Source organism: Grampus griseus (genome assembly GCF_964374135.1).
Source record: "Grampus griseus genome assembly, chromosome: 16".
Taxonomy (NCBI): domain Eukaryota; kingdom Metazoa; phylum Chordata; class Mammalia; order Artiodactyla; family Delphinidae; genus Grampus; species Grampus griseus.
The window spans coordinates 47,629,897-47,657,185 of record NC_139010.1 but is presented as its reverse complement, the minus strand read 5'-3'; the positions used below and the strand labels follow the sequence as shown (position 1 = coordinate 47,657,185).

Below are 27,289 nucleotides of genomic sequence, written 5' to 3'. Positions count from 1 at the left end.
GTCAGACCCACCCAGTAGATCTTATATTAAAGCCAACTTTAAGATACTTTAGTTACTTCTGCAAAGTGCCTTCACAGCGGCACCTTGGTTAGTGTTTGGATAACCGGGAGAAGGTACATATCACCAAGCGGTGAGACGCTTGGGGGCTGTCTTTGAATCCTGCCTACACAAGTAACGAGTAGGCTGAATTAGTATAAATATTACCAGCATCATCACCACCACACCAGTCTGTTCAGTCCCCTGATGGGCTACTTTCTCCACCAAGAATCAAAGCAGAGGATCCATTACCATTTTATTTATATTATTTATGTAGGGTCACATTTAAATGATAACAACATCTTGTTTTCATCTCACTGCATTTGAGCCTTAAAGATGCAGATGTGAGAATTGAATATCCGTAAGTCCAATTTATAGTTGGGAAAACTGAGTCTCAGGGGGATGAAATTAATTGCCTGAAGTTCCATAGCACGTGTACCTCCATGTTTCAGGTTCAAGGTTCTTAATATATGGCAGAACTTGATTTCTACAATATATAAGTACCATAATCTCTTAGTTTTATTTTCAGAATTCCTAGGAAAAAATTTTTTTCAAACCTTTAGACAGCTACCACAGAAAATTGTAAAAGGCAGTGGTTTTCCTATTGCATGCAGCATGAAAAAGAACTCCATTTACACCAATAGGACCACATGGTGAAAAACATTTATGCATGCTTTTCTGTAGGAACATGTTTTACAAGAAAACATAATCTGTGCTACATTAAGTAAATTCAATACATTGAAACCAGTTTTGAAGTTTAACTGAGGCAACACTTCATTTGCTATTTTCATGTTCTGTGTGGTGGTTAACATAGATGTGGTTGTATTTCAAGACTTCAAGCTTTTATCTCGCCTAAGGTGTGACCACACTTTATGGTCACCAGAATGATTTAGGTGATAATGTTGAAGCCACATCAAGTATGATGTAGAATTAACTGAAAATGGTCCAAGTTTCTGTTAATCACAAAGTCACTGTAATCTTTATAGGACCAACCAGACTCCATCATAAATCTTTCTTTTCAGCTTTAAACTCAGCGGAAGTACACAAATGGATGTTGTCTATAAAAACAGACTGATAATTTCAAAATGTAAGTCATAGGGAGAGCAGAATTCCATAGACTCTTTAAAGATAGAAAGGTGAAATGGACCCAAGGTGACTCCCATTCCCCATTTTACAAATGAGGAAAGTGAATCCCAGATAAGTTTAGGGATTTGCCTGAGAGCACACAGCTTGGGAAGTGACAGAGCTGAGAAATAAATATAGTTTTTGGATCCAGTCCAGTACTCTTAGCTTACTAATTGCATCCCTTGATGGAAAATGTATTGCGTGCAATTTCCCACAAATACTGTCATCTTTGTAGCCAAGAGCGGTGTTTGGATGTAAGGTATTGAAAATAGATGGTTTAAATTCCCCTCATCTCACCCATTCCCAAAAGCTTAGACCCTTGTCTATATTTTCATTTCCCCAAAACTTTCTCTGCACTCCTCTACTGCCATCCGTGGGACCTCACTCAAACCATCTGCACATGACTATTTTCTTCACTCTGGATCCTTGTAACATGCAACAAGGTCAGTGTTGTTCCAAGGGTGGGGCAATGGGAGTGGTCCACCCACTCAACAATAAATGCAGCAATTGCTTGAACTTAGACCAACAATATTCTTTGGGGGTGGGGAGAGGAGTATTTTATCACAGACATTGGTGAGAACTCCTGGCATATAGTGATAATAAAAAGCAGACTATTAGTCTGTTTTATTATTATTATTGACTTTTTAAAAATATATAGATACTGTCTTCCCATTGCCCCATGTGACACTGACCTGGATTAAAGGACAGGAATTCCCTATGAGCTACTCACATCCATACGGCTTCAAGTTCTTTAGAAAGTGTTCCTTATTAGCGGGGTGGAGGTGGAGAGGCAAAGCGCCATCATAACATGTGAAGGTACATGTACTTTTGAAACTGTATATGAAATGTATAGTAGATCCCAAAGTATCATAAGGAAAACAACTTTGGTAAAGAGATTGGTTGCTGAGAAGCCAGAGTCTTAGATACTTACCTGAGCTTATATGGGATTTTAAATTTAGTATGTTCTCATCAATAAAGAACTTCTAGTTTTGCTTGTCACTGGGCTCATAGAGAAGTGGACATTTTAATGTATTTCAGGTAGAAGCAGTATGCATGGGGATTAAGACAGCCTGGGTCAAATCTGGACAGTGTGGCCATGGGCAAATTAATCTGGCTAAGTTTCTCCATCTATAAAATGAGAATAAATAATAGTACCTACCTTACAGAGTCATCTTGGGGATAAAACCATCTAGTCACATAAAGGGTTTAGCCCTGCGCTGGTGCATATTAAACACTCAATGGATATGTACCGTCACTGTCATTATCCAGTAGCTAAAAGATTTTTAAATTTGTCATTTTAAAAAGTGTTTTATTCTGACACAAAATTCTGTATATTTTCTTTATTTCGTTCAAACATGGAACATGAAAACTCTCGCACAGGTATTTAAGGACCTAGCCTCACTTCCCTGTGATTAAGATATTTATTTAGCAAATATCTCCAAGGGCACTAGATGGCGACCTTCTCCTTTAAGAAAAAAAAAATCTAAAGTTTCATTAACACTTTTTGCTTTGACAGTTGAAACTTTCTGCTACAGATTTAAATGCAAAGAACAAAGGGTAAAGTCACATCTTTGAACACTAGAGTCTCAGAATCATAGAATTTCTAGATTTTCAGGCTTCAAGCTAGGAGCAGCATGGCCTGGGGAATCCTGGCTTCAAACTTTTGCCCTTGGGTGATCTGGGACTTCACCTTTCAAGATTTCATTTTCCTCCTTTATAATATGAAGTGGTTGGGTTAGATCATCTTCAAAGTTGCTTACAGATTTAAAATGCTATGATTTTTAATAAATCAGTGTATACTCTTCTACCAGTCTGTATTTTCTCAAGCGTTCCTGTGCTCTAAGTATTTCCTAAGCCAATGCACACGATTTAAGGTCACCGGGTGTCAACATTACCTAAGTTAAAACTGATTTATTAAAAAAAATAAGATTAATTTTGGAAGATAGGGGTAAATTTAGGGTTTTGAGATGTGTGTAAAATATTGGTCTAAAGGTTTCTTTTTTTAATAAGCAAGATAAACATCTGAATATCTGCATTTAAGATTAGTATAAGACTTGAAAATAACCTGCCCATTTAAGAATCATTTAAAAACTATATCTCCCATAAATAAAATTGAACCTATGCCTAGATATTTGAAGGTGATAAAAATTTTTTCTAATGTATTTTTAAATGCCAATTATTTTGAGTGTTTCTAAAAGGATTATAGCCAATTGTTTATAGATAGAAGCAATAGAATAGTAACTATCAACAAGACAGAGAACTCCTTCTCAAATATGAGTAGATGAAGCCAGTCTTGAGCATCTGGTGTGATTAAAAATTCAGATGTGGCTTAAAATGTTTTTAATTTAAAATAGATGAGTAGAACTAACAGTAAATAATAAAGACATCTTCAGAGTAAAATATATTTCAGGGTTTATTTATAAATGAAAGTATATGCCTGCTTTTTCCTTTACTGAGGTGTTTCAGACAAGGTAGAAAGATTTGTTTTTAATAAGTAGCCAGTGGATTGTACATTGATCTTTCTTTTTAAGGAAAATTACTATTTCTACAAAAACCCTTTGGTATCTTAGTTTGCATCCATTTTTTTTCCTTTAAAAAAGCTATGTTAATTTGTGGATCATTACCTGAGGAAATGCTCCTCCCACCTACCCAGACAAACTCTTAAACTGATTTATGTTATAAAGAAATGCTCCCTGTGACATATACATATACAAAAAATAGAGTGTAGGAAATAGCAAATACTCCGGGTTCAAATGAGTATGAAAATCCCTTTAGCAGAGAGTGTGGTGATGGATGCCCAGGTGAGGGAGAAATACAGATAACAGAAGCTATTTTTCCCTAAAACAGGAGCTGGTAGGGTGAGCCAGCAGCTTAGCACTGGTAGCCCTCAATTCGCAACCATATAAGATGGTATGGTAATATAATTTGGCTGCTCAATATACAAATTTTAACTGTAGCAGATGAAATAGAATCCAAACTCTAAGAAGTTTACGATGGATGCATGGACCTTTTATTCTTTTCGGTAAACATTGGCTCATTGCCCTATGAGTAATTCATCCAACTTACCCACCAACAATTTTAGTTTACTATTTCCACTAAAAGTTTATGCTGAAAACACCTGGAACTGCGAGTGCTCTGTCATTCTTATTACTCGGGGTCACAACCACAGAACTTCCCAGTTAGAAACACACACACACCCCCTTATCATCCAGAGCAGAAGTAAAAGGTGAAAGCAAAGATGAATTCACGCAGGTTATTGTCTAAAGGCAGTTTAATATTTATGAAATGTCACACACACACACACACACAAACGCACGTACACACACCACAAAGTCTTTAGGCTCCAGTTACAAGCGCTGCGTCATCTGCCAGATCACATGGTAATTGTTGCTATTTCAAGGATCAAGTGGCATAAAGCTCTCCCCTCCACCTCCACCCCACCCCTTTCCTTTGGCACTATACAGCGTGCAAGAGTGATTATTATGTGATGAGGTGAGACCAGGCTCACTGGTCTAACCCTCCCAGCTAGAAAGCAGGCTCTCGGTGGGGTGGCGCGCGCGCCGTGTTCTCACGAAGTGATTGGGAAAGGGGGACGGGGGAGGGGGTCTCAGGGGAGGAAGGGCAGCTCTAATTGGTTTCTCAATGAAAGATAATCACCTATTCCCCGGAGAGACGGGCGATTAGCACTCTGCCTCTCCTCTCCTTCGCTTTTAGACTTCTCATCCTCCCCTTGGTGCTTTTAGTCCCTTCAGCAGAAGCGGCTCGAAGAAAGCGGCTTCTCGCGCCGCACTAGGAGCAGCACCGCTGCGCTCGAGTACTTAGCGCCCGTTCACTCGCTCACTCCGCGCTCGCCTCGCCCGGCTGTCGTCCCAGCCGCCGCCGCCGCCGCCGCCGCCGCCCGAGACAAAGTTTCGCGGAGGGGCTCAGGGAAAACATGAGCGAGCTAGAGGAAGACTTTGCCAAGATTCTCATGCTCAAGGAAGAGAGGATCAAAGAGCTGGAGAAGCGGCTGTCAGAGAAGGAGGAAGAAATCCAGGAGCTGAAGAGGAAGCTCCATAAGTGCCAGTCGGTGCTGCCCGTGCCCTCGACCCACATCGGCCCCCGGACCACCCGGGCACAGGGCATCTCGGCCGAGCCGCAGACGTACAGGTCCTTCCACGACCTCCGACAGGCATTCCGGAAGTTCACCAAATCTGAAAGGTAGGCGCCTGGGCTCGGCGCGGAGGGCCGGAGCGGGGCCACCCCTCGCGGCGGGCGGGCCGGGTGGCCGTCCTGGCGGCGGCTTGGGGGGCTGGGGGCTCCGGGCCGCGGCGGCTCGGGGGCTGCTCGACGCAGGGCGCCCCTAGTTCTCCGCAGCGCGCCGAGTGGGGGCTGGCCCTCGCGGGCCGGGAATGGGAAGTGTTTATTTTTATTTCTGCCCATCACGTGCTGTGCTTGTCTCCGCCGGGCTGGGAAAGGCGAGCTCCTCGGGGAGACGCGCCCCTGTGGCGGGGTGAGGTGGGGTGGGAAGAAGGAGCGTGGAAAGTTTTGTCGCGCTCGCTAACTTGGCCGCTCCGCACGCGGCTGCAGTCGCGCGGTCTTTCCTTCGCACACCCCTGGGGGGGCGCCCGCGGGGGACAGAACCCGGCCCATCCCGGGGCCCGGAAAGTTTCCCGGAGGTGACCCCCAAACCCAGGCCACAGGGCATGCTCAGTGCGCCGCTGGAGCCATTTGGGAGCGGCGACGGGAGGCTGGACAGGGTTGGGTTCAATTTAGGGACTGAACTCGCCCGGAGCCCAAGCCCTGCTGGGAAGGCGCTGAGGGGGTGGGGGGAGGGAGGCGGGACTGGGATGCGTCTCCGCGGCAGGAATCAGCCTCTGAGGGTCACTTTCCAGGCAGCAAGCGATGTCAGCAGAAGATTGTAAAGAAACCCCACTTTCTGGATGTTCTTTTGCTCAGTTTGTGTCCCTTCCAGAAGCGCCACATCTTGGGCTGCCCAGGGCTTGGAGGCGGTTCGGTGACCTTGCACCTGAAGCAGGTTTGGGGCTACTGGTCAGCCCTGTCTCAGGGTGGATAATGCCCCCTCCTTGTTTGTCTTCCTTCTGAGTCTCCCTGGAAAAGCTGGGATTAAGAGGGAGGGGAGCTATTTCTCTGGACGCCTCCAGGCTCCTTCCTTTCCTTCTCCCAGCACGTTGAGAGCCAAGTCCTGACAGTTCAAAGTTGTTGTCACTCTTTCGTGGTGTGCAGAGGAGGCCGGGCGATTTTGGCCACAAGTAGGAAGCTTTTGCTCTCCACTGGCCGCCTTCACCGGAGAAGCCTGATCGATTGGCTGCAGCATTAAAGCGCCTCTGGACATTAGGGAGAGGAAGTGCAGGCTCCAGAGCCCATTACTGGCTTTTAGTCTCTGGAAGTGCACGGCCGAAAGTGCATTTCTCAGGATATTGAATATTCCATTAGGCGTGCCTTCATGCCCACCTACCTCTTACCCCTTCCCTGTTGTTAGATCACTTGGCGTCTGAGTTTGGGGCCCTCAGGGGACCCCTACATTAGTCCTTCCTCCTGAGCTCTCTGACTTTGAGGCCAGTACTTCTAAAGAGCATGTCCTCTTGTATGTCTCCATCCAGGCCACTTGCAGGGCCCTGGATGTCCCCCACTTCTCCGCTGCACCCCTTCCTTGTCTGTTTCAGTTGTGTACTGATTACAGTGTTTGCATGTGGGAGTGGGGGAGAGGGGAGCAAAGGAGTCTGGGTAGGGGTTGAGAGGTGTTAGAAAAGGGCCAGGAGCTGGGAGTGGGTTGAGGGAGAAAAACGGGAATCAGGCAGAAAGGATTCACCTTGGGAACTGCAGGCCCACTCTGAACCAACGTCTTGAGGGACAGCTTTCAGATTTCCTGAGCGACGCTCCACATATAAAATGACACCGTGCACATAGCACCTTTTGGCCCAGGCTGCCTTGGAAGTCCCTATCAAATGGAACAATGGCATCCTTACTTCTCTCAGGCCAAGACTGCAATCAGAGCTAACATTTGGCCTTGCCCTTGGTTGGGAAGCTGCTGTGTCTTGCCTCAGCTGAGCTGCGCATTCCTCGGCCGCTGCCCTGCCCCGCTCTCAGCAGCTGGAATCAATCTGCCCACCTCCTGAAGAAGCCACTTCATCAGCGGTCACCCGGCAGCTGTTCGCCTCCTAGGGCTGACCGGCTGGGGCTTTATCGCATTTTTGAAATTTCAGATCTCTGTGTCTGGACTGTGCCCCTCAAAGAGTAACCAGCACCACCTCGTAGCAAAGAGGAGATTTCACTGGGGTCTAGAGAGGACAGGAGAGGAAACTGTCTCTCGCAGAGTCCACTCTCATCCAGGAGCTAGCTCTCAAAGAGGCACTTTTATTTTCCTTGATAAGAAATCTCTCTAGGAATGAGAGGCGTTTTTGTGTGTACTGAGAGGAAATGGCTGATCTTTCAAACGTACACATCATCTTCCTTTTTTTTTTTTATTCCTCCCCCGCCCCCTCCCCCGCCCCCGCGCACACACTCCCGACGTTTTCGGGTTAGGGGTAGGAACATTCATCAAAAGAGTGGATCATGCGCAGTAGCGGTCGGTCGGGCGCGTATTTGTGTCTGCAACAGCTAGCTGAAGTGCTTTTCTACTTCCTCTGTGCGCTGATTTACGCTGGGACTGAGTGTAAACTTTTCCCAGCTCAGCACTTAGCTTTATACTTTCAAATGGAAGCGTGGAGTGTATTTTCAGCAAGCTGACTCATTAGAGTTTAAAGAATTTTGACAAGTATAATATATGGGCATAGTAACCTCTGGAATTAGGTACTCATCCTAGAGTTTAAAGAGACAGTACTAACTTAATTATTGGTGAGACACCTTATTTTGGCCAAGAAAAGAAATAATTTAAAAAGTATATCTGGGATACAACATTTAACAGCAAACAAGATGCTTTCAAAATAATAGTGTATTTGCTAATTTTCAGATATTTGGATTTGGGGAGTAGACATTCCATCAGCTTGTGCATCCTTTGTTAAAAGTTGTGCCATCCTGATGCACTCACTGGGGCTGAAGGAGACTGCTTTATCACAAAGCTAGTGTTCAATTGCAATTGCTGTAGGATTTAGTGATAGCTATTCATGCTATAGGTTTGTTTCAGACTTTACTAGGACACCCAGTTTTTATACTAACAAGAAAAGAAACATATTTTGAAAGTGTAGGAATTGTTTGGTGGGCAGAATGATAAAAGAACTTTTGCCTGTAACCACTGTTTTAGAAAATGATTGCAATCTGAAATATTTACATAATCGGTGGTAAAAATATCTTCAGCATTTATTGCAGTGGAAGGAAATGGGAGAATTCACCGACTATTGTAATCAAGTCAGTCCAATTAGCCAGATTTCCATGTGTCCACAGAGGGTATAATGCACAATCTCCATTAAGAATGATCTAAGTATCTAAGGAATGCTTAGATGAAAATTATACTAGGGAAAGGGAAGATCTGAGCTCACAGCATAAGTATCAAGTGTACAGTATGATGATCATGTTTAAAAAGAAAACATCCGACTTATTGCAGTCCTCATTTTCAGACCCCTTAGAAATGCCCAGTAGAGATCAAGTGATAATCACTGAAAACTGTAGGCTGTTTTGGATGACGATGATGATACTTTACACTTATATATATAACTTTCTGCCAAATAACTGAGTATTTCACATGGTTTTCTGTGAACTTCTGATTCCGTGCATGCATATATTCCACATCAAGAATTACCTACTATCCTAATTCTCCCCCTTAACTTTTTATACACACCTAAATTCCTTATTTTGACCACCCAGTTAGCTCAGAAGACTGCATACAGTTGTTGTTTTTTAAATTAGCTTAGGCAAAGGCTGGAATCAATATTAATCTGTTACAGGAATAATGTATTGTATTCCAAGCCACTTGAGCATTTCCCGTCACAAATCCCTTGATTCTTGATGATGTAATTCATCCTTTGGAACTTGTACCTTCTTCCACTGGGACACGGATGCTTTGGAATGGATGCCCCAGAAAACTCTTTGCCTTTTGCATCTCTGATTCATTTCAGCTGGTTTAACCTTCAGACTAAATCAAGGGATTTGGCCTAATTTTGATATAAGCAACTTCAGTGAAATGAGCGGGTACCGGTGGAATTCTGGGCCCAGCTTATTAATTGTTCACATAGAAAATACACAATGCTTTAAACTAGCGATGCTAAGAATAATAAAGATAGCTAATCTTAGTGATGTTAACACAGTGCTAAGCTCTTTACTTTCAGTAGCTCATTGTTTTTCTACCAGTGGTCCTAGATCACATACGTACTTTTCATGTGAGGACACTGAGGCTTGAAGAAGTTAATTCACTTACCTGAGATCTCAAAGCTAGGAAATGGCAGCCGTGTTTGAAACCCCAATCTTGCAGTCTTTAGAGCCCCAGTTCTCAGCAGTTATATTCTGTAGCCTTGGAATCTGGCCAGTTCCATCTTACTAACTGGTGAATCCTTCCAAATAGGAAGAAAAGAACCTGCCCTAAATTAGAATAGGATTTTTTTTTTTTTTTTGAGAAGTCTTAGAGCCAGCACGAAACTGACCTTATGAAAAAGTGACCAATGAGCCCTTGTATCCAGCACATACGCCCTGGGTGTGCTGTGCCAGGCCAGAATTTCCCCAGGCCGTCCTGCTCTGGGGATTGTCATTTCCTAATCATTCCCTCTTCTTCCTTCCTCACTCAACTTCTCTAGCTCAGTGTCATGTCATAGGTGGCGCCGATGAATAGTGCAGTCAGGAAGGATGTGAAAAGGATCTTGGTTGCTGCCTTTGGATATCATTCACTATACCCTTTGCCTTTTGCCTTACAGACCCCTCCTGCTGATTCCTTCATCCCTACCAATCCTTCCATCCAAAGGACTTTATTACTACCTGACAGCGTACCAATATGTTAACCAGTTATCCTTTCTGGATTAACGCAGTAATGTTTTAACAGGAGCTTCTGGGAGAGAACATTCGTTTAGTTTACTCAGAGGAGTCATATTTATGATGAGAGTTGAAAGGGAGAAAAGCTGAGGAGGTGAGGGGAGGATTTTTAGGCAGGCTTGCTTGTCAAGATCCTTGTGTCTTGCCGCATGTAATTTGAAGAGGACAGGTTCCGAGCGTAAGCACCTCACACCTACATTCAGTCAAAGAGGTACAGGAGGTAGATAGTACTCTGGTTTTAGTGATGAGAAAACTGAGCAAATCATTACTGAAGTGCCTTTTAAAAGATCTCGGAAATGGGACCAGAAAGACAATATAGGTTTCTTAATTTTGCATCAGTACTGGAGTTGGTGAATTGATATCTCCAAGTTATTATCTATTTATACTTATTATTTAAGACATATCCACTTTGCTTTGGTGTTCGTTTGGGCTCTGGGATCAAGTACATTTTCCAGATATATTTGTAATACACCAGGAGTTCTCGTTCCATCCGAATCCTTGATACATGTATAGGTTGCAAGTTTTCATTTAATCATGTGTTCATTAGAGATTTGACTGACCCTCCTGAAAATATTTCTAAAAGACCTGAGAAAACAAAAGATGTTCTATCTTTTTCCTCTTTCCTTGCTAAGTGGCTGTTGCCCAGTGCCCTTTCCCTACACTGTGTAGGAGATGCTGAGAGTGCATTAAAACCCTCTCTTTTGATAAGATTTTCAGGTGATTTCATGGTTGCTCTGAGTAGGAATAATTATTTTCATTTGCCACTGAGAATTTGCTTATCAGAGTTCAGGACCCTATGTTATCTCAGATTCTTGTAGCTCTTGGAAGTTACTGTGAGTTCTGAGATAAACCAGGGATAGCATATCCTGTTTCACAAAAGTGAAAGCTCAGAAGCTTGGAAATTATCAAAAATGACTACTAGCTTTGTTAGTGTCCTGTGCTGTAGGATCCCCGAAGAGAAAAGGGGCTATATGTATATGTGTATGAGTACTGTGTATGTATATGAGTATGTACATATATGTATACACACACAAATTGCTGATTTATTCAGTTCATGATTTTATACTTCTTATGGTAGTTATTATTCTGAAACTCCTCTAGTTTGGCCCAATCAGTTTCTTGGGGAAGGAGGATTTACTTCCTGGGCTATTATCATGCAATAGATGACAGCATCTTGCCGCTTGTCAAATGCTTGTGCTTGGTATTAAGACACACAGTCCAATACTGTCTCCCAGAGCAGGGTGCTAGAACCAGTCTCTGTTGCTTTTTATCGAAGTACTTACTACCTCCTGCTTTTACCCAGTGATGATTTTTTTTACCTTCTTTTTCTTTGTTCTTGGATCTGCCTGTGTTGTGCATCTCTCTTTTGGGTCCCTGGTTCCTCTCTTCTAGCTTGACATGTGGAACTCCTGCCAGATCTCTCATTTGCAAAACTCATACAACCGCAAACGTAGAACAGAGGTCTTGTTCAGAATAGTACTCTAACCTTTTAAAATCTTTCATGTCTTCAGATATTTCAGATTTTTTAGATAGTGTACAATTTGAATTTCCTAAGGTTTTAAAAATAATTGCTCATATTGAAAATATACAATGCTTTAAAATATTTCTCAATGAAAAATAGATATTTCCAGAAAATGTGTATCTTTGAAATAGATTTGTTTTATTATATAAAGGCTGATAGAACTAATCCCTTTATTGTTGTTCTGAACAACAGATTTCCTTTTAAAAAACTCTTAACCTTACTCTGCACTACTCCCTAAACATCGTTGGTGGACCGCAGACTTCAGTGTACGTTATGTTGCTTTTATTTTAAACATTTTCATATTGTTTTTTTATGTGGGCATATAATAGAAACCCATGCTACCTTAGAAAATAGTGGAGTTTTAAATTCAATCAATATAAAGTTTATATTAGCTAGAAAGTTGTAAAATACTTTATATAATTTGTCCTGTCCAATGTGTTGGCTGTGTGGTTAACCTTTTTTTTAGTGCATGTTGATTTGACATGTTCTTGGAAATTAGTCCTAAACAGTCAACATGTTGATACTAGGAGTTGATTTGGGCTGATTTTATTACGCGGATGAGCATGCTGATAGCACTTTGGTGTGTAAGGGGGTAACATGCTGATTTCACCTGAGTGTTTATTTAATAAATGAATTTGCCTTAATAAGGCAAATCCAGTAAGACATCTGCTGTAATTACTTTGTTAGGACTTCGTTTGAATTTTTTTTACTTGTGATAAAGATTATACAAGTACAGTTCTTAAATATGCTCTCTGACTTGTTGCTAATTCAAACTGCTCCTCCTTTATAGATCAGTTTAGAGAGGGCTTCAAAATGTGTTTTAAATCCTCAGATGTGTCTTTATTTGAGCACTTTGACCTCAAATGCTGCAAAAATGCTACTGACAAACCTTATAGGGAGTCTTAAAAGTACTTGTATATTTGCCTCTTACAAATACTTGTAGGTCTGTTTGTTCAACTGTATTGCCTGATGAGCAAATCCAAAGCCTTTGAGTAAATGTCAGTATTTTTCATGATGACTTTCATTGCCCTCATGGTGTGGGTAATGTTAATTTCATGTCTCACAGGACCACCAAGGAACTTCACTACATATGCTAAAAATTCTCAAAATAGAAAATTCTTTTATATGTTAGGCTGTAAACCCCTGGGTAGAAACCAGGTCTGTTTATAGTAAAAATTCCAACCCTATACAACGCTCAGCTTACCATACATTTCTCTTCCCACGTGCTAATTTTCAGAGGCAGGGTAAGAACAGCACATATCTAGAATGTATTAAAAACAAACAAATTTTAAAAAAAAACACCCACCCTGAAACCTTCTAGAGGATAGAACCACTTCATATTCAATTCAGTCTCCTCTAGAGAATAAGTTCCCTCTAAAATATTCAGGACCAAATTTCATGTCTTACTTCCGCAGATTTCAGCTGTGGTGTCACGGCACAAAGTGGTGTGTGTTTGAGTAGCTGTAAGGTTAAAATGAGTAAATAATAGGTTAAAAATCAAACTTCATGAATTATTTGCTTCTTAGGAAATAAGGTTGAGTGCATCCACAGGCACCTCCCTAGGGATGGTTTTTGACTTGCATTCCGATTGGCTTCCCCGACTGGGAGGATGACAAATATATGGCAGGAAATTGCACAGAACCCACAGTCGGTCTTTTCACAAGAGTGTGTTGCACGTGAGAACATCATTCATCCCGTGAGTCACTGCAGAAAAAATGTTTGAGAACTTCTGATCTGAACTACGGCTCTAAAATATCAAAATCTTGATGCTGTGACACTTAAAGCTACTTATCTATAAATAATGGTTGTTAGATTTACTGTACCCTACTTAGCATGTATACGTCAGAGCCCCATTTCCCAAAGTGTGATGTTCATATACTGGTGGCATCAGGGATGCTTCTAGGTGGCACACAAGTTAATTTATTTTATATTAACAGTAAGGAGTTTTAATGTACTGAGGGAAAAGATGTAACAATCACATTAAATCTATGCCATGTGGCTACTGTTGCTTAGAATAATGCTTCATTTTACGGGTTCATAGATTTTAAAGGAAAATATAGAAAAATACAGATTGTGAATAACATAGATATAAATAACACAAAAGAGGGAGAGATGGTTTTAAAGTCATTTTCAACAAGGAATGAAACAGATTGTTTCCATCCTCATCTCCTCCATGTTGTGGAAGATTCTGGCTAATCGAGTTCTCACTATACCTGTCTTTGGGTGACTCCTTGGATGGCTGTCTGTAAGTTTCTCCACAGGAATTGGAGTGGGGACATAGAGTTAGATGGGAAAGGTGGTTTTTATAAAATATACCCTTGCTCTGATGGTAAATCAGTCTGGTTGAGAATTACTCACTTTAATATATCATCAGAGAAATGTGTGATGTACCCCCAGATTTGTGAATTCCTTTGCCATGCCACAGCAGGGCCCATAGGTGAAGGGGACAGTCGGGAAGTAATAAAGGGATGCCAGGCCTCCGGTCTCCATCCAGCCTGGGGTTGCTGGGCAGCTCTCTCTTTCCAGAGTGTGTCCCCAGGGCTCCTCCTTGGACCCTGAGAGTCGGTACCTGTGGCTGTGTGGCATCTTGTAGCCAGAAATACAGGATGCTTTCTTTCTTTCTTTCTTTCTCTGTAAAAGTACAATTTGGAAAAAGTTTGGAAGGAAAAGTCTTTCATAAGATACACATATATTTTCCTATAATCTGTATTCCCTTTACTTGTAGGAAACTAGATTAATCTAAAAGATAGATATTTGTTTAAAAAGTATTATTGTTAAAAGAATGGTTTTGTGGAAAAATGAGAAAAATATAAGGAGAAAGGAGAGAATATATTACAGGAGGAGGAATTGGCAAAAATCCGTTCTTCTTTCAGAATATAGTGCAGGTTGTCTCCCTACCTACTTAAGAAAGGGACTCATTAAGGTTTGGATATAGGTACCCTCCAAAAGGTAGGGGGAAAAGGAAGGTGAGGGAGAGGAAGGGAGGGAGAGGGAGGGAGGAAAAGACAGCAAGCAAGAAGATTCCAAAAACTACCACAAGATGGCAGCAGGAGTATAATATTTAGCAATTGTACAACTAGTAGTTTGGAATGTCCTTTAGTTGAATATTAAAATATATTCTCAAACATATAACTTTCTTTTTTTATTGAAGTAAAATTGATTCACAATATTATATTAGTACAGCATGGTGATTCAATATTTTTAGAGACTGTACTCTGTTTAAAGTGATTATAAAATATTGGCTATATTCCTTGTGCTGTACAATATATCCTTGTAGCTTTTATACATGGTAGTTTGTGCCTCTTAATCCCCTACCCCTATCTGCCCCCGCTTCCCTCTCCCCACTGGTAACCACTAATTTGATTTCTCTATCTGTGTGTCTGTTTCTGTTTTGTTATATTCGTTCGTTTGCTTTATTTTTTTTTAGCTCCACATATAAATGAAAACATAACTTTCTTAATATGAGGATTCAGGTGTTTGGAAAGTGTATCATTGAATACATATAGTATTATAGTTTTCCAATTAGTAGTGATTTGGGGGAATGTGCTTAAAAAGCCATGGTGCAGTGTTCTTCTTTAGTGTTTAGTCTAAACCAAAAGAGAAACCAATAGTGCACTTTGCATAGAGAGCTCTTTTACATTGATGTTGGTCTGAGGGAGATTCCTAAAACCCCTGTGAGGAAACCTCTGGACTCATATTTGGCAGAGAAAAGAAAACTGAGAGAAAGAATGGAAAATTAATAGTAGTAAAAAAATATATGTGTGAGGAGAGAGAGTAAAGGGAATGGTTTCCTACGCACTCCCGTCTCCCCGCATAACGAACTAAAAGACAATTATTATAAGAAAAAATGAGCTATGAGACGAAACTTCTAATAGCTTCTAATAGGTTGTTTGATCTCCTTGATAACTCTGTGATTCTCGAACATAATTAGGTAAATCTTAACATGGCCTGTTGCAGTCTGAGGTCCTTTTTAGAAAACATTTTAATACTCTCCAGTTGATATGATTATTTATATGCATTAAGTATTTTTTAAGAGAAAAGCCAAATGTTTTATGGGATGCCCTAAATATAAACTGCCTCTCAATTCTAGGGTAAAAAGAAATGAGTGTAGTCTGAACTACCGCAAAGGGATAGACTGTGGGTCGTACTTAATGGACTGTAAGTTTTTGAATCAATATTCCCTTGGAAAGTGCCATTCAGTCTTCCTGTAAAAGGCTATTTCATTCAGTCTGTGACCCCTCGCATGTGAAAGCCCCCAGGGGACTGGAAGTTAAATAGTCTCGCTGATGACAGCATTTGTGATTTAACACTGAGGAGAAATGTACTTATTTTGGTCTGTCCCAGTAACCAAGGGTCAATGCCAAAATGAAGTTGTACTGTGCATAAAAAAGAATTCACGCATGATCACATGGCCTCTTTCATGGGTTTCTTCGCTCAGATATTATGTTATATTGTACTTAGATAAACAAGCAACAGGGGAAATAGAGAATATTTAACACTGCACAATTTGATACCCTATTTGACAATAAGCTGCCTTTGTAAAAAGTGTTTTGAAACTCTGAAATATGTTTATTTGAAGCTGTCAGTATGCAAAACTGCTCTTTGGGGCAGTCATTTATATTTTTCCTAGGATAGGAAAAAAAATGTTCAACAGTCGATGACTGCAAGAAAGGATCAAGGGTAGATCAAATGTAGGGTATGCTTTCTGTTGTCTGTAGGGTTAAAAAAAGGAGGAAATCTAGTCCCTATTAGACACGGTGAAGCAAGAGATAAGTAGCAATACATTTTGTTTTTTTCTGGTTTGTTATCAAGGCAAGACAGATTTCTGAAGTGTGGAAGCAGGGCTGGAAACATACTGCCTTGAAATCCTCTGGTTATCTAGCCTCTCCAGGGCATTACGAGGGATGTCCACACAGGATGAGACAGGCCTTGGACCCACTGAGCTTCTTGATATTAGAGCAATTTTTAAAAAAATATTTCTTTATTAATTTTATTATTTATTTTGGCTGTGCTGGGTCTTAGTTGCAGCACGCGGGATCTTCATTGCGGCATGCAGGCTTTTAGTTGTGGTATGAATGCAGGGTCTAGTTCCCCGACCAGGGATCGAACCTGGGCCCCCTGCATTGGGAGAGTGGAGTCTTACCCACTGGACGATCAGGGAAGTCCCTATAGCAATTTTTTAAAAAGTTTCTTTTGTGTGGCTCTGCACCCGTATTCACCATGTTAAAATCTGGACATGCTTCTTGATATTTCTAGTTTGTTGTTTGTTTTTCTACCTGAAGTAGAATCATCCCGTAACAGTCCTCAACAACCTGCTTTTTTTTTTTTCCCCCTTAACTATAGCTCCTTTCTTTCCAGATCAGTCCGTATTGGTCTAATAACCATGTACTGTGCTATTGTATCCATGTACTTCAGCTTATTAATAGTGATAGTTGTTTGTTTTGTTTCTTGTAAGCATAAACCACACTGCAGCTAACATTCTTGTACACATTTTCTCATATGTCTTTAATTTATATACGGGATAAATTCTAAACAGTGAGAGTGGTAGGTCAAAAATGTTGCTAATTTTCAGTGTGAAGTTTTTAGTTTGTGACTATGCATAAACTTTCTGTATCAGATAAATGATCTCTAGCCTTTTCAATTAAAAATAAAAGGCATGTGAGTGGCATTTACAAAATCAATTTTCTACATTAAAGACAATTTTTAAAAAATCAAACATACAACTATAGCAGAAACATGCGGAAAGTTATTTCTTTTTTACACTTGAGTTGCATTCATGAGAACGCTCTTTTTTGAAGTAATGTTTACATGCCCTTTTGCTTTTCAGATTTATCAAGTCCATATTGTGTTTTGGCTTGATTTTTTTTTAAGTTGAATAAAACTTTTGAATTCCTACAATGTGATATTGAAAGTAAGGATAAAATTGTTCGTATATACTGCTCTTAAATCGCTAAAGTCCATCATCAAGAATCACAGTGGTTTGTTTTGTTTTGTTTTTCATCAAAATACATTTTTGATACTTTAAAGATTCTGGGGAACTTGTTCCCACTTGGGAAAATAACAAATTCCAAATCTCTCAGTTACATTTTTTTAAAAGGCCAGTGGGAAGATTTGGACATATATGGTATTGGAACTACTGAGAGGAGCTTTCTTTTTATAGGATGGCAACTTCTGGGAGAGTTTTCTGTCCTTTTTTTGATCATTGTTATGGTATTGAACTAGATTTACTGAAAGGTAACTTTGCAAACATTTATTTCGACCAGAATTCAGTCATTTCACATATAATCAATCATGAGGTTGAAGCCAAAAAGTGAAACTGATTTTGGAGAGTCAGAGGAGTAATCTGAGAGATTTTAGCCCAGTCTAATAGAAAAATGACCTGAAACTGTCATGAAGATTAAAACAATGGGCTGTGGCACCACAGACCTGAGGCTGACCTCTGACTCTTCCTGCACATATGGCTGTGTGATTTTTTTTAATTAATATGACTGTTAATGTAATCTTTATATCCTCTTTTTAATTTTATTTATTTATTTATTTTTGGCGGCACTGGGTCTTTGTTGCTGCGCGTTGGCTTTCTCTAGTTGCGGCGAGCAGGGGCTATTCTTCGTTGCAGTGCGTGGGCTTCTCATTGTGGTGGCTTCTGTTGTGGTGGAGCACAGGCTGTAGGCCGGCGGGCTTCAGTAGTTGTGGCATGTGGGCTCAGTAGTTGTGGCTCGTGGGCTCTAGAGTGCAGGCTCAGTAGTTAGTTGCTCCGCGGCATGTGGGATCTTCCTGGACCAGGGCTCGAACCCGTGCCCCCTGCAATGGCAGGCGGATTCTTAACCATTGCACCACCAGGGAAGTCCCTGGCTGTGTGATTTTAAACAAATTGCTTTACCTCTCTGAGCTTTAGTTTCTAATTTCTATAAAATTGGGATGATGCTACTTCCTCCCCTAAGGCTTTGCATACAGGAATACTCTCTCCATATGTGTTTGTGGAATAAAAAATGATGAGCGTAAAGTGCTAAGTAAGAGTGCTAGCAAATGTATAACAGTGAAAGGTTTGAAAAGTTGTAGAGATTCTTTACAACGTTAGTTCTGGTATTAACACATTATAGAACCTCATGCCTAGAAAGGATTTTAGGAGATATCCTTGTTCATCCCCTTTGATGAACAAAACAGTAATGACAAAAATTTTTTTAAAAAATCTAGTGGTTCAGAAATACTGTGATTTTCCAATGACGTGAAGCTTATTAGTGACAAAACTGAGATTAGATCCCCCTGTGTCTTATTTGCCATTCTCCTTAAATCCATTGTAAACATCTTAAGTGATGAGTGACATGAGGAAAACTAGACGTTTATAAGTTGGAACAATGGGACAAGTGGAAATGAGATGGTTAGATGCTGTCTGCATTTTATAAAAAATATACAGTGTTCATGTATGATCAGGCAGAGGGACTCAAAATGTGCTGTTACCCAGTTTAACACCCCAAGCAACTCTAGAAGACTGTGTAAGTTTCTTAGAAGAGCTGTTTCTTTTTTTTTCTTTTTTCTTTTTTTTTTTGCGGTACGCGGGCCTCTCACTGTTGGGGCCCCTCCCGTTGCGGAGCACAGGCTCCGGACGCGCAGGCTCAGCGCCCATGGCTCACGGGCCCAGCCGCTCCGCGGCATGTGGGATCTTCCCGGACCGGGGCACGAACCCGTGTCCCCTGCATCGGCAGGCGGACTCTCAACCACTGTGCCACCAGGGAAGCCCAGAAGAGCTGTTTCTTAAAGGCCCTGGGTTTAAATGAAACACTGCCGTGAATTGCCCAAAAAGGATGATAATAAGACAGGAATGCTGGGGGGACCAGCTATGTCAGGCTCAGGGAAAGACTCTGAAGTCCCCGGAAGGGTCTTTCGGAGTGGAGGTCCTGCACAGCGGGAGCATCTCCATGGCTAGGGGTTATTGACAGGTTTCATATGCCATCTGGCTGGAAGCCTTATTTCCCAGGAGCTTTTCTGTTCCTCCTTTCATTGTCTATTGTTCAGTCCTCATAAATGATGAAGGCGTTACTTTTCATATCTAGTGGAGCTGTAGATCTAGAGGTTTGGGTGGAGGCCCTTTGTAGGTGTTCTAACAGCCTGCAGGCTGGAGAGGAATGTCACTAGACATTCCTGTGCCTGTTTCCCCAGGTCGACATTAAGCTTATATGTCAGTGCCTGTTCGCAATTTAGAGGCTGATTTGACTATGTTAGAGCTTTTCAATTTGGACAAATACTAGTCCAGATTTTATTTCTCCCAGGGCAGTTTCATCTGTCAGTCAGTCAGCTCAGATGGGGGAAGATATATGAAGTCACATACGTGATAACCAAAGCCAGGTTCTTTCCTTACCAGCCTGACACTATCATGTAAAATACTTCCAAAGCCTCAGCTTCTTCAATTGTTGAAAACCCTGTGAGGTTGTTGAGAGGCGAAAGTGAGCTCGCTCATGTAGTAGATTTAGCTCCTTGCGTCCTGGAGTACAGTTATGCAGTAAACTTTAGCTCTCATTGTCATTAGTTACTGATTCTGACTTCATTCACAAAATATATCATGACTTCTAATGCCGTGCCAGGATATCCATACATAGTCTTCCCATATTTCTACTCCATTCTTGGTTCTAATTCTGCTCATTGAAATAACTCTGACCCTATTTTCGGAGTCATTTCCTGAATCACAGATGGCCCCCTGACAGAGGCCATATTTCGGAGTTATTCTCCTATTTTTCATCTGCAGCGTAGTCTCAGTTTTCTTTCTACGGATTTTACACCCCTCCTCCACTACCCCGTCATATTAGAAACCACTCTTGTACTGGATTTAGCTGCGTTAAGGTCCCCTCTGTAGCGCTCTGCTCTTGGAGTTAAATAAACCCAGGGCTTCTCAAACTCTAAATTGCATTTGAATCACCTGGGGAATCTTATTAACTGCAGTTTCTCATTCAACAGCTCTGGGAAGGGGCCTGAGAGACTGCCTTTGTAATTAAGTCTCACGTGATGCTGATGTTACTGGTCTTCAGATCCTTAAATGCAAGGGATTAACGGTTAGGTGTTGATTGATAGTTCTTTTGGTTCAGATGAAAGTATTAGTCTCTTGTGGTTCCATGAAATGTCACAGATCTCTGGTGGTTTATGGTTCTCTTGTTTTCGAGGTGTGACTTGTGTAAAGATTTACAGGAAACCAAAATTGGGCTTAAAACCAGAGACAGCTAGTGATTTTCATTGCTGTAGGCTGTAGTTTTCTTACCTGTAATTTTAGGGGGAAAGAAACTTTTATGCTATAATTTCAACACTTCCCTATAATTTTGGTAAATTGTTTCCTTAGGGTTACAAGGAACAAGTAGAATAAACCTCAAATATAGGTATTACGATAAAGGCAATTTTTCTTTGGCACATTTATCTAGACAGTGTCAACATGCAAACTCATTTAGAAAATCTCTAAATGTTTCAGTCAATTAGAATTATACATTTTAAAACAACGGGGTTATATTTAGGTATAGACTATTTTTTAGGCTGACATTATTTTATATATTTTGAAGTAGAATTTAAGTAGTTCTCTCACTTTTAAAAGAATTTATGTTATTCATTTATTTTTGGCTGTGTTGGCTGTTTGCTGCTGCACGCGGGATTTCTCTAGTTGTGGCGAGCAGGGGCTATTCTTCGTTGTGGTGCGTGGGCTTCTCATTGCGGTGGCTTCTCTTATTGCAGAGCACGGGCTCTAGGTGCGCAGGCTTCAGTAGTTGTGGCTCGCGGGCTCAGTAGTTGTGGCTCACAGGCTCTAGACCACAGGCTCAGTAGCTGTGGCGCACGGGCTTAGTTGTTCTGTGGCATGTGGGATCTTCCCGGACCAGGGCTCGAACCCATGTCCCCTGCATTGGCAGGCAGATTCTTAACCACTGTGCCACTAGGGAAGCCCAGTTCTCTTACTTCTACCCCCAAGCTAAGGTGCACACACACATACTTTGTAACCTAATTAGAGGGTTTTTGTTAATGTATCCTGTAATAGAAATTGTCTTCCTACTACTCAGAATTTAAACTTCGCCTTAAACACTTAAGAAGTGTTTGAAAGACAGTATGAATTAAACAGTCTATTGGAGATTTGGTTTTATATAAAGTAAATTATGTAATAAAGGAAGTCCACTTATCATCTGAAAATATAATTTAAAAATGTATGATAGCATGGGTCTATTTCTGTTTGAATATATTTAATTCTGAAACACTCCTTATCCAAGATGCTTCAAAGAATCCAGGTTTCTAGGGATGGTTTTGAGCTTATTGATGATATAGAATATTTAATGATGTATTGCTCAGTATGGACTCATTGAGACTTTTTGGAAAGAAAAAATCTGTCAGAACACTTGTGCTATCCAGATATATGTATGTGTTCTCCTCGAGATTGTGTGTTCCTTTGCTTTGCTTGCTTCCTGTCCATCTGCCATCTGATTTTTATTTGTTTTTCTTACTTTTCTTTACTGGAAATATCCTCCCAGTAGTGGGAGGAGGGGTCAGCAAAGGGTGGCTTCCCTGCAATGGGTAACTGGCTCCTGTTTTGTGGAAATTTTCAAGGGCCATCTTTGGTACTTAGTTGTATAAAAAGTAATTTAAAAGGTAGATAGGAAATTCCATGGAGCAAGTGCAGTGAAATGAATTCTACTACCTAACATTAGTCATTGGCTCTGTAATAAACATCTTTATCAGTTATTTGGGTGAAAATATCAATGGCATCTTAGTCATATTTGCAGAGAGCAAGATGCTGTATGAGTTGGTAATTATATTGGAAACAGAATCAAGATTCCCAAAAGGCTGTGATGAGCAAGAGAAATGGTTTATAATCCTAATACACCCAAAGCTCTCTTCTTCATGTCAAGTATTCCCTAAAACTCCCTGACTATCCTGAAATGAAATTCACAGATAATATAATCCATCCACAGACATAATTATGTGTGTATATGTGCATAGTATCCTAACAATAATATTAAACAAAAGAAAAAATAATGTATACTGAAATAATGTATGGCTTAATAAGTAAGTTTTTGGATTGTCTAAGTTGGAGATGACCACAGGACAGGACTACACAGTAAGCTGAACTAAAGGTGTGAAGGGCTTGCACTTTTCCTAGGGTCATTTCATGTAACAACTGAAAACAGGTAATTGGTACTGGACACTCTAGTGTCACTAATGGTGTTTCTGTCAAGTGACCTAATTTTCCAAAATGGTAAGCAACCCTCTGTAAAGTTTCTTACAAAATAAAGGAAACTACTTCCCTTAATTTACATGGTAGTTTTACTTCTGGCAAACAAAATATAATTTAAAGCCATGCAAAAATAAGTATTTCATTTAAATGTAGTAAAACAGATTTAGATCATAGGCTTAGATAATTATATATGAATTTTTCTTCTGCATGAATGAAGAATGAAATTTAGAGCTGTAATTCTTCAAGTATGTGGTTTTCTGTGGATTGAGGGACATGGTGATAACCGTAACAAAAAAGCACCCTGCAGATTTCCAGAGTTCCCACAAGGGGGCAGTACTGCCCCCACTGAGAATCGCTGGGCTAAGAGTTTCTCTGTAACTATCCATTTTTGCGGGGGGGATAATTCTTTATCTTGTGTGTGGGGGGCATAAGAGCGTGGGAGATGGTGCAGTCCTGTGCATCGTAGGGTATTTAGCAGCATCTGAGCCTCTTGTAGGTGCTAATAGCGTCCATCTTCACCACCAGTTAGGACAACTAAAAATATCTCCAGACATTGCCTGTCACCTCCTGGGGGGCATATTCACCCACAATGGAGAACACTGAACTGAACAAAAATACGTTTTAATAGGAAAGTGGGGAAAAAACTTTTCCCTGGAAGAAGCCATGAAACAAATTTCACAATTAAAAGTGACCTCATGGAAGCATTTGTGAAAGATTTAGGTACTGTCTATAAGTAATTTAGGAATCAACCAGCAAATAATGTAGACAGGCCACTCAACACCTGAAGAGGATTTGTTTTAAAACACTTCAGTCAGCGGTGCCAGCATGTTTTCTAGGTTTATAAAAAGCTGTCACAATACGCAGGAAGGGATACTTGCATAATAATAAAATCTAATTATTAGGAATAAGCGTCTGGGTCCCTAAAAATAGGAAATTTTAGACATTTTAAAAAGCTATGGAAGCATGAAAGACCTTAACTTTTGACTGTGAACATGGCTAATGTATGTTAATTGGGTTTCTGTAGGACTGTGTCTTTAGTTATGTTGCATTCTCATCTCTTCCTATTGCTTTTGGTTCTGCTTTTAAGTCCTTGATGTTCCCTTTCTGATAGAAGTGTGCCAGGGCGTTAGGTTATTGATTACTGTTGGTGGAAGAAGGTAATGTTGCCCTCTGGGAACCACCGCTGGGTGCAGGCATTCTCTCCTTCAAGTTCTGAGATGCCGCAAAGGGCACTATCAGTTTCTTACCCCATTAGTCAATGGAAGATGGTGTTTACTTTTATGAACCAGAATTATCTGCTGTAGCTTGAAGTGAAGATAATCAGTCCTTAAAAGAGTAACGATAGTAATCAAATCCTAGCTGTAAGTAATAGGGTTTTGGGAGGGAAAAACTATCTTGGAAACATTTTTTTTTTCAGACTTCACATCTCAGGGGCACCCCCGATCAGCGACGAAGCTGTGTGTGTAGTTAAATGCTGGTCACTCTTTGGTCTTACTGCACATATTACCAAGGGTGGTGGACACTAAAGAGATGAAGGACTGAGAAAGCTGATCTGTGGCCTCACACTTACTTGTTTAATCCTGCAATTCTGACCAATTCCATAGTGCAGTGTGACTTAGATGTGGCTCTGGGCTAAAAATAAACCAAGTACAGAGACTGGGTTGAAATATTTGGCTCCTGTGTTTCCTGTTTTTCAAGTGATATAGGGTAAGGCTGATACTTACTTCTTAGAGCAAGAAGTATCTTTGATGATTATATGATCTGAACTCAAATAATTTCCTACCAAGTACGTTTTACTACGTTGAGAAACTGTTACTAAGTAATCCAGCAAAAAGACCACACTGGTATTGCTATGGAACAGTGTCTTCTGGCTAAATAACATTTCTTTTTCATTGAGAAAACATTTTCATTGCAACTCTTGTTGAAAAAGTTTCTAAGGACAATAATATCTTTACTTAATTGTGAAAGAATGTCCAGATTGCAGTTAAATTGTTTTCCCAGGCTCTTGCAAGAGTTCTAACTACTAAGCATTGTTTCTCACTTTATCTTCATCAAATATTTATTTAATACCTACTATGTTCAAGATATTGCATTGTCTTCTAAGACTGTTGTATATCAACGGTCTTAGAAATTTCATCGGTAAATTATCCATTCCAGTTGGAGGTTAGGAAGAGAAGGTCTCCCTTTATCTCTGAAGTCAAAGAGCCATTCCTTAAGACCCCAATCTTAGTTCTATTTTGGGTGAGTGTAGCTCAGTAAATGTTTAAATAAGTGTCTACAACATTCCAGGCACTGTGTTAAGATCCGTGGGAACAAAATCCAGCCAGTTACAGTTGTTGAGGAGCTCAGAGAAATGGGTGGAGGGAGCTTACTCAAGAGAGTATTTTTATAGGCTAAGTACTATGATTGAAGCACATTGGCGGACGGGGGAGGGGACTAAGAGGAAAGAGAACATGTGCACTATAGCAATGAGTGGGTGTCAGGAAAGCTTCCTGTAAGGGATCATCGTCTAGGTGCTAGGTATTTCCACATATGTGTGTGGAGGACATCAAGCTTCCAGAAAGTAATTAATTTCACGTCAACAAACATGTGGTATACATCTTTTATTGAATGCATTTTATTTGGCAATGGGACAGGGACATAGGTTTAGAGATGAGTGAGCCAGGGTCCCTTTGTTTCATCTTTTAGTTAAGCATTAAAGCATTATCAGATTGTACTGTATTCAGTGCTCTGCTAGCTATATGTTTCACTTGCAAGTTGTTTTGTTTTGTTTTGTTTTGTTTTTTGCAGTACGTGGGCCTCTCACCGCTGTGGCCTCTCCCGTTGCGGAGCACAGGCTCCGGACGCTCAGGCTCAGCGGCCATGGCTCACGGGCCGAGCCGCTCCGCGGCACGCGGGATCCTCCCGGACCGGGGCACGAACCCGCGTCTCCTGCATTGGCGGTGGACTCCCAACCACTGCGCCACCAGGGAGCCCCCACTTGCAAGTTTTAAACTTATATTTTCTGTCTCTCTTCTCAGCCAGTGGCCCTGTCTTGCTTTTCACTGTTAGTAAATCTTTGTTGTTATGATTGAGTAAAATTATTATTTTATGCTGACAGCAATGAAGTGCATATTTCAGGCTAGAATAGTTAACTAAAAATTCATTTCAGGCTTTTATAATAAATGGAAAATGCTACGTTGCTTCTCCACTTTTACTGAATATCATTTGTTTCCTAACGCAGTTCAAGGGACAATGGGCAATACCTTTTGCCAGTATTTGTGTGTTACCTCCACATAGGGCTTTGCAGTTTTTAAAGCAATTTTCTCTGACTTCATTAATTCTAACCACAGCTCTGCGAAGAAGATACTATCTCCATTTTAAAGCTTAGCAAAGTGAGGCTGAGATGGATCAGATGACTTGCTCGAGATGCCATAAGAAACTCTCTTCCTTTAACTCTTTGAGCCTCCGATCAGTTTTGACTAAGTTATTGTTTTTGTTGTTTAGGCTACTGCTTACGTGCACCTCCTCTAAAAAGCCTTCCTTGATCCCTCAGCACTGCTTGGCCGTCCCTCCTGTGTGCTCCCATAATACCCTGCACTTGCTCATATTGTAGTGCCTGCGATTTGATGTTTTATTTGCATGTTTGCTAGTCTGTCTCCTGCACTCTCTCTCCAAACAACCTGTCTTGTTCTCACGGGATCTCCAAACAACCTGTCTTGTTCTCACGGGATCCCCAAACCTAGTGGAGTACTTGCCACAGAGAAGATGTCCAATAACCATTTATTGGATGAGAAAACTACGTATTGGATTGACCAAAAAGTTCGTTCGGGTTTTCTATAAGATGTTACTGAAAACCCCAAATGAACTTTTGGGCCAACCCAATAATTAAAACCTTGTCATAATTAAAATGAAATAGTGTATGTGAAAGTGTTTTGTTAATGACTTACGGTATGAGATATTCTTTGTCAAATCGTTGAGGACAAAGCATGATACTAAGATGTAATTTCAAACTTTTGAAGAGTTTAGTTTCTCGTTGAATGGACCCTGTTTTAGACTGAATGTTTGTATCCCTTCAAAATTCATGTATTGAAACCCTACCCTTCAATGTGATGGTGGGGTAGGCCTTAGGGAGGTAATTAGGTTAGGGGGGTGGAGCTTCAGAATGGGATTAGCGTCCTTATAAGATGAGCCCTAAGAGCTAGCTAGCCCTCTTTCTGCCAAGTGAATGTACAAGACATTGGTCAGCAGTCTGCAACTCAGAAGAGCACTCTCGCCAAAACCCAACCATGCTGGCACCCTGATCTGAGGCTTCTGGGCTTCAGAAGTGTAAGAAATACATTTTTGTTGTTTATAAGCCACCTAGTCTGTGTACTTTGTTACAGCAGCCCAAGTTGACTCAGGGAGACATACTATTGGAGTGACCCAGATATACAACCAACAGTTGCCCTGACCTCCCATTCTTACTGTCTTTT

The 27,289-nt window shown here is 40.8% G+C and overlaps 1 protein-coding gene across 3 annotated transcripts in view; it reads left to right on the top strand.

Moving 5' to 3' along the window:
• Positions 1–4,454: 4,454 nt before the first annotated feature.
• Positions 4,455–27,289, top strand: part of PRKG1 (protein kinase cGMP-dependent 1) — a gene marked incomplete at its 5' end in the record, with an annotated part of 1,185,104 nt that continues 1,162,269 nt past the window's right edge. For 2 of the 3 annotated variants that reach the window (XR_014297858.1, XM_082673088.1), the window contains one exon: positions 5,335–5,361. Coding sequence is in view for 1 of the 3 variants with exons in the window: in XM_082673091.1 (XP_082529217.1) it covers positions 5,096–5,361 (266 nt within the window). Of the gene's footprint in view, positions 5,362–27,289 lie in introns of all 3 variants that reach the window. The other variant, XM_082673091.1, reaches the window with a different exon arrangement.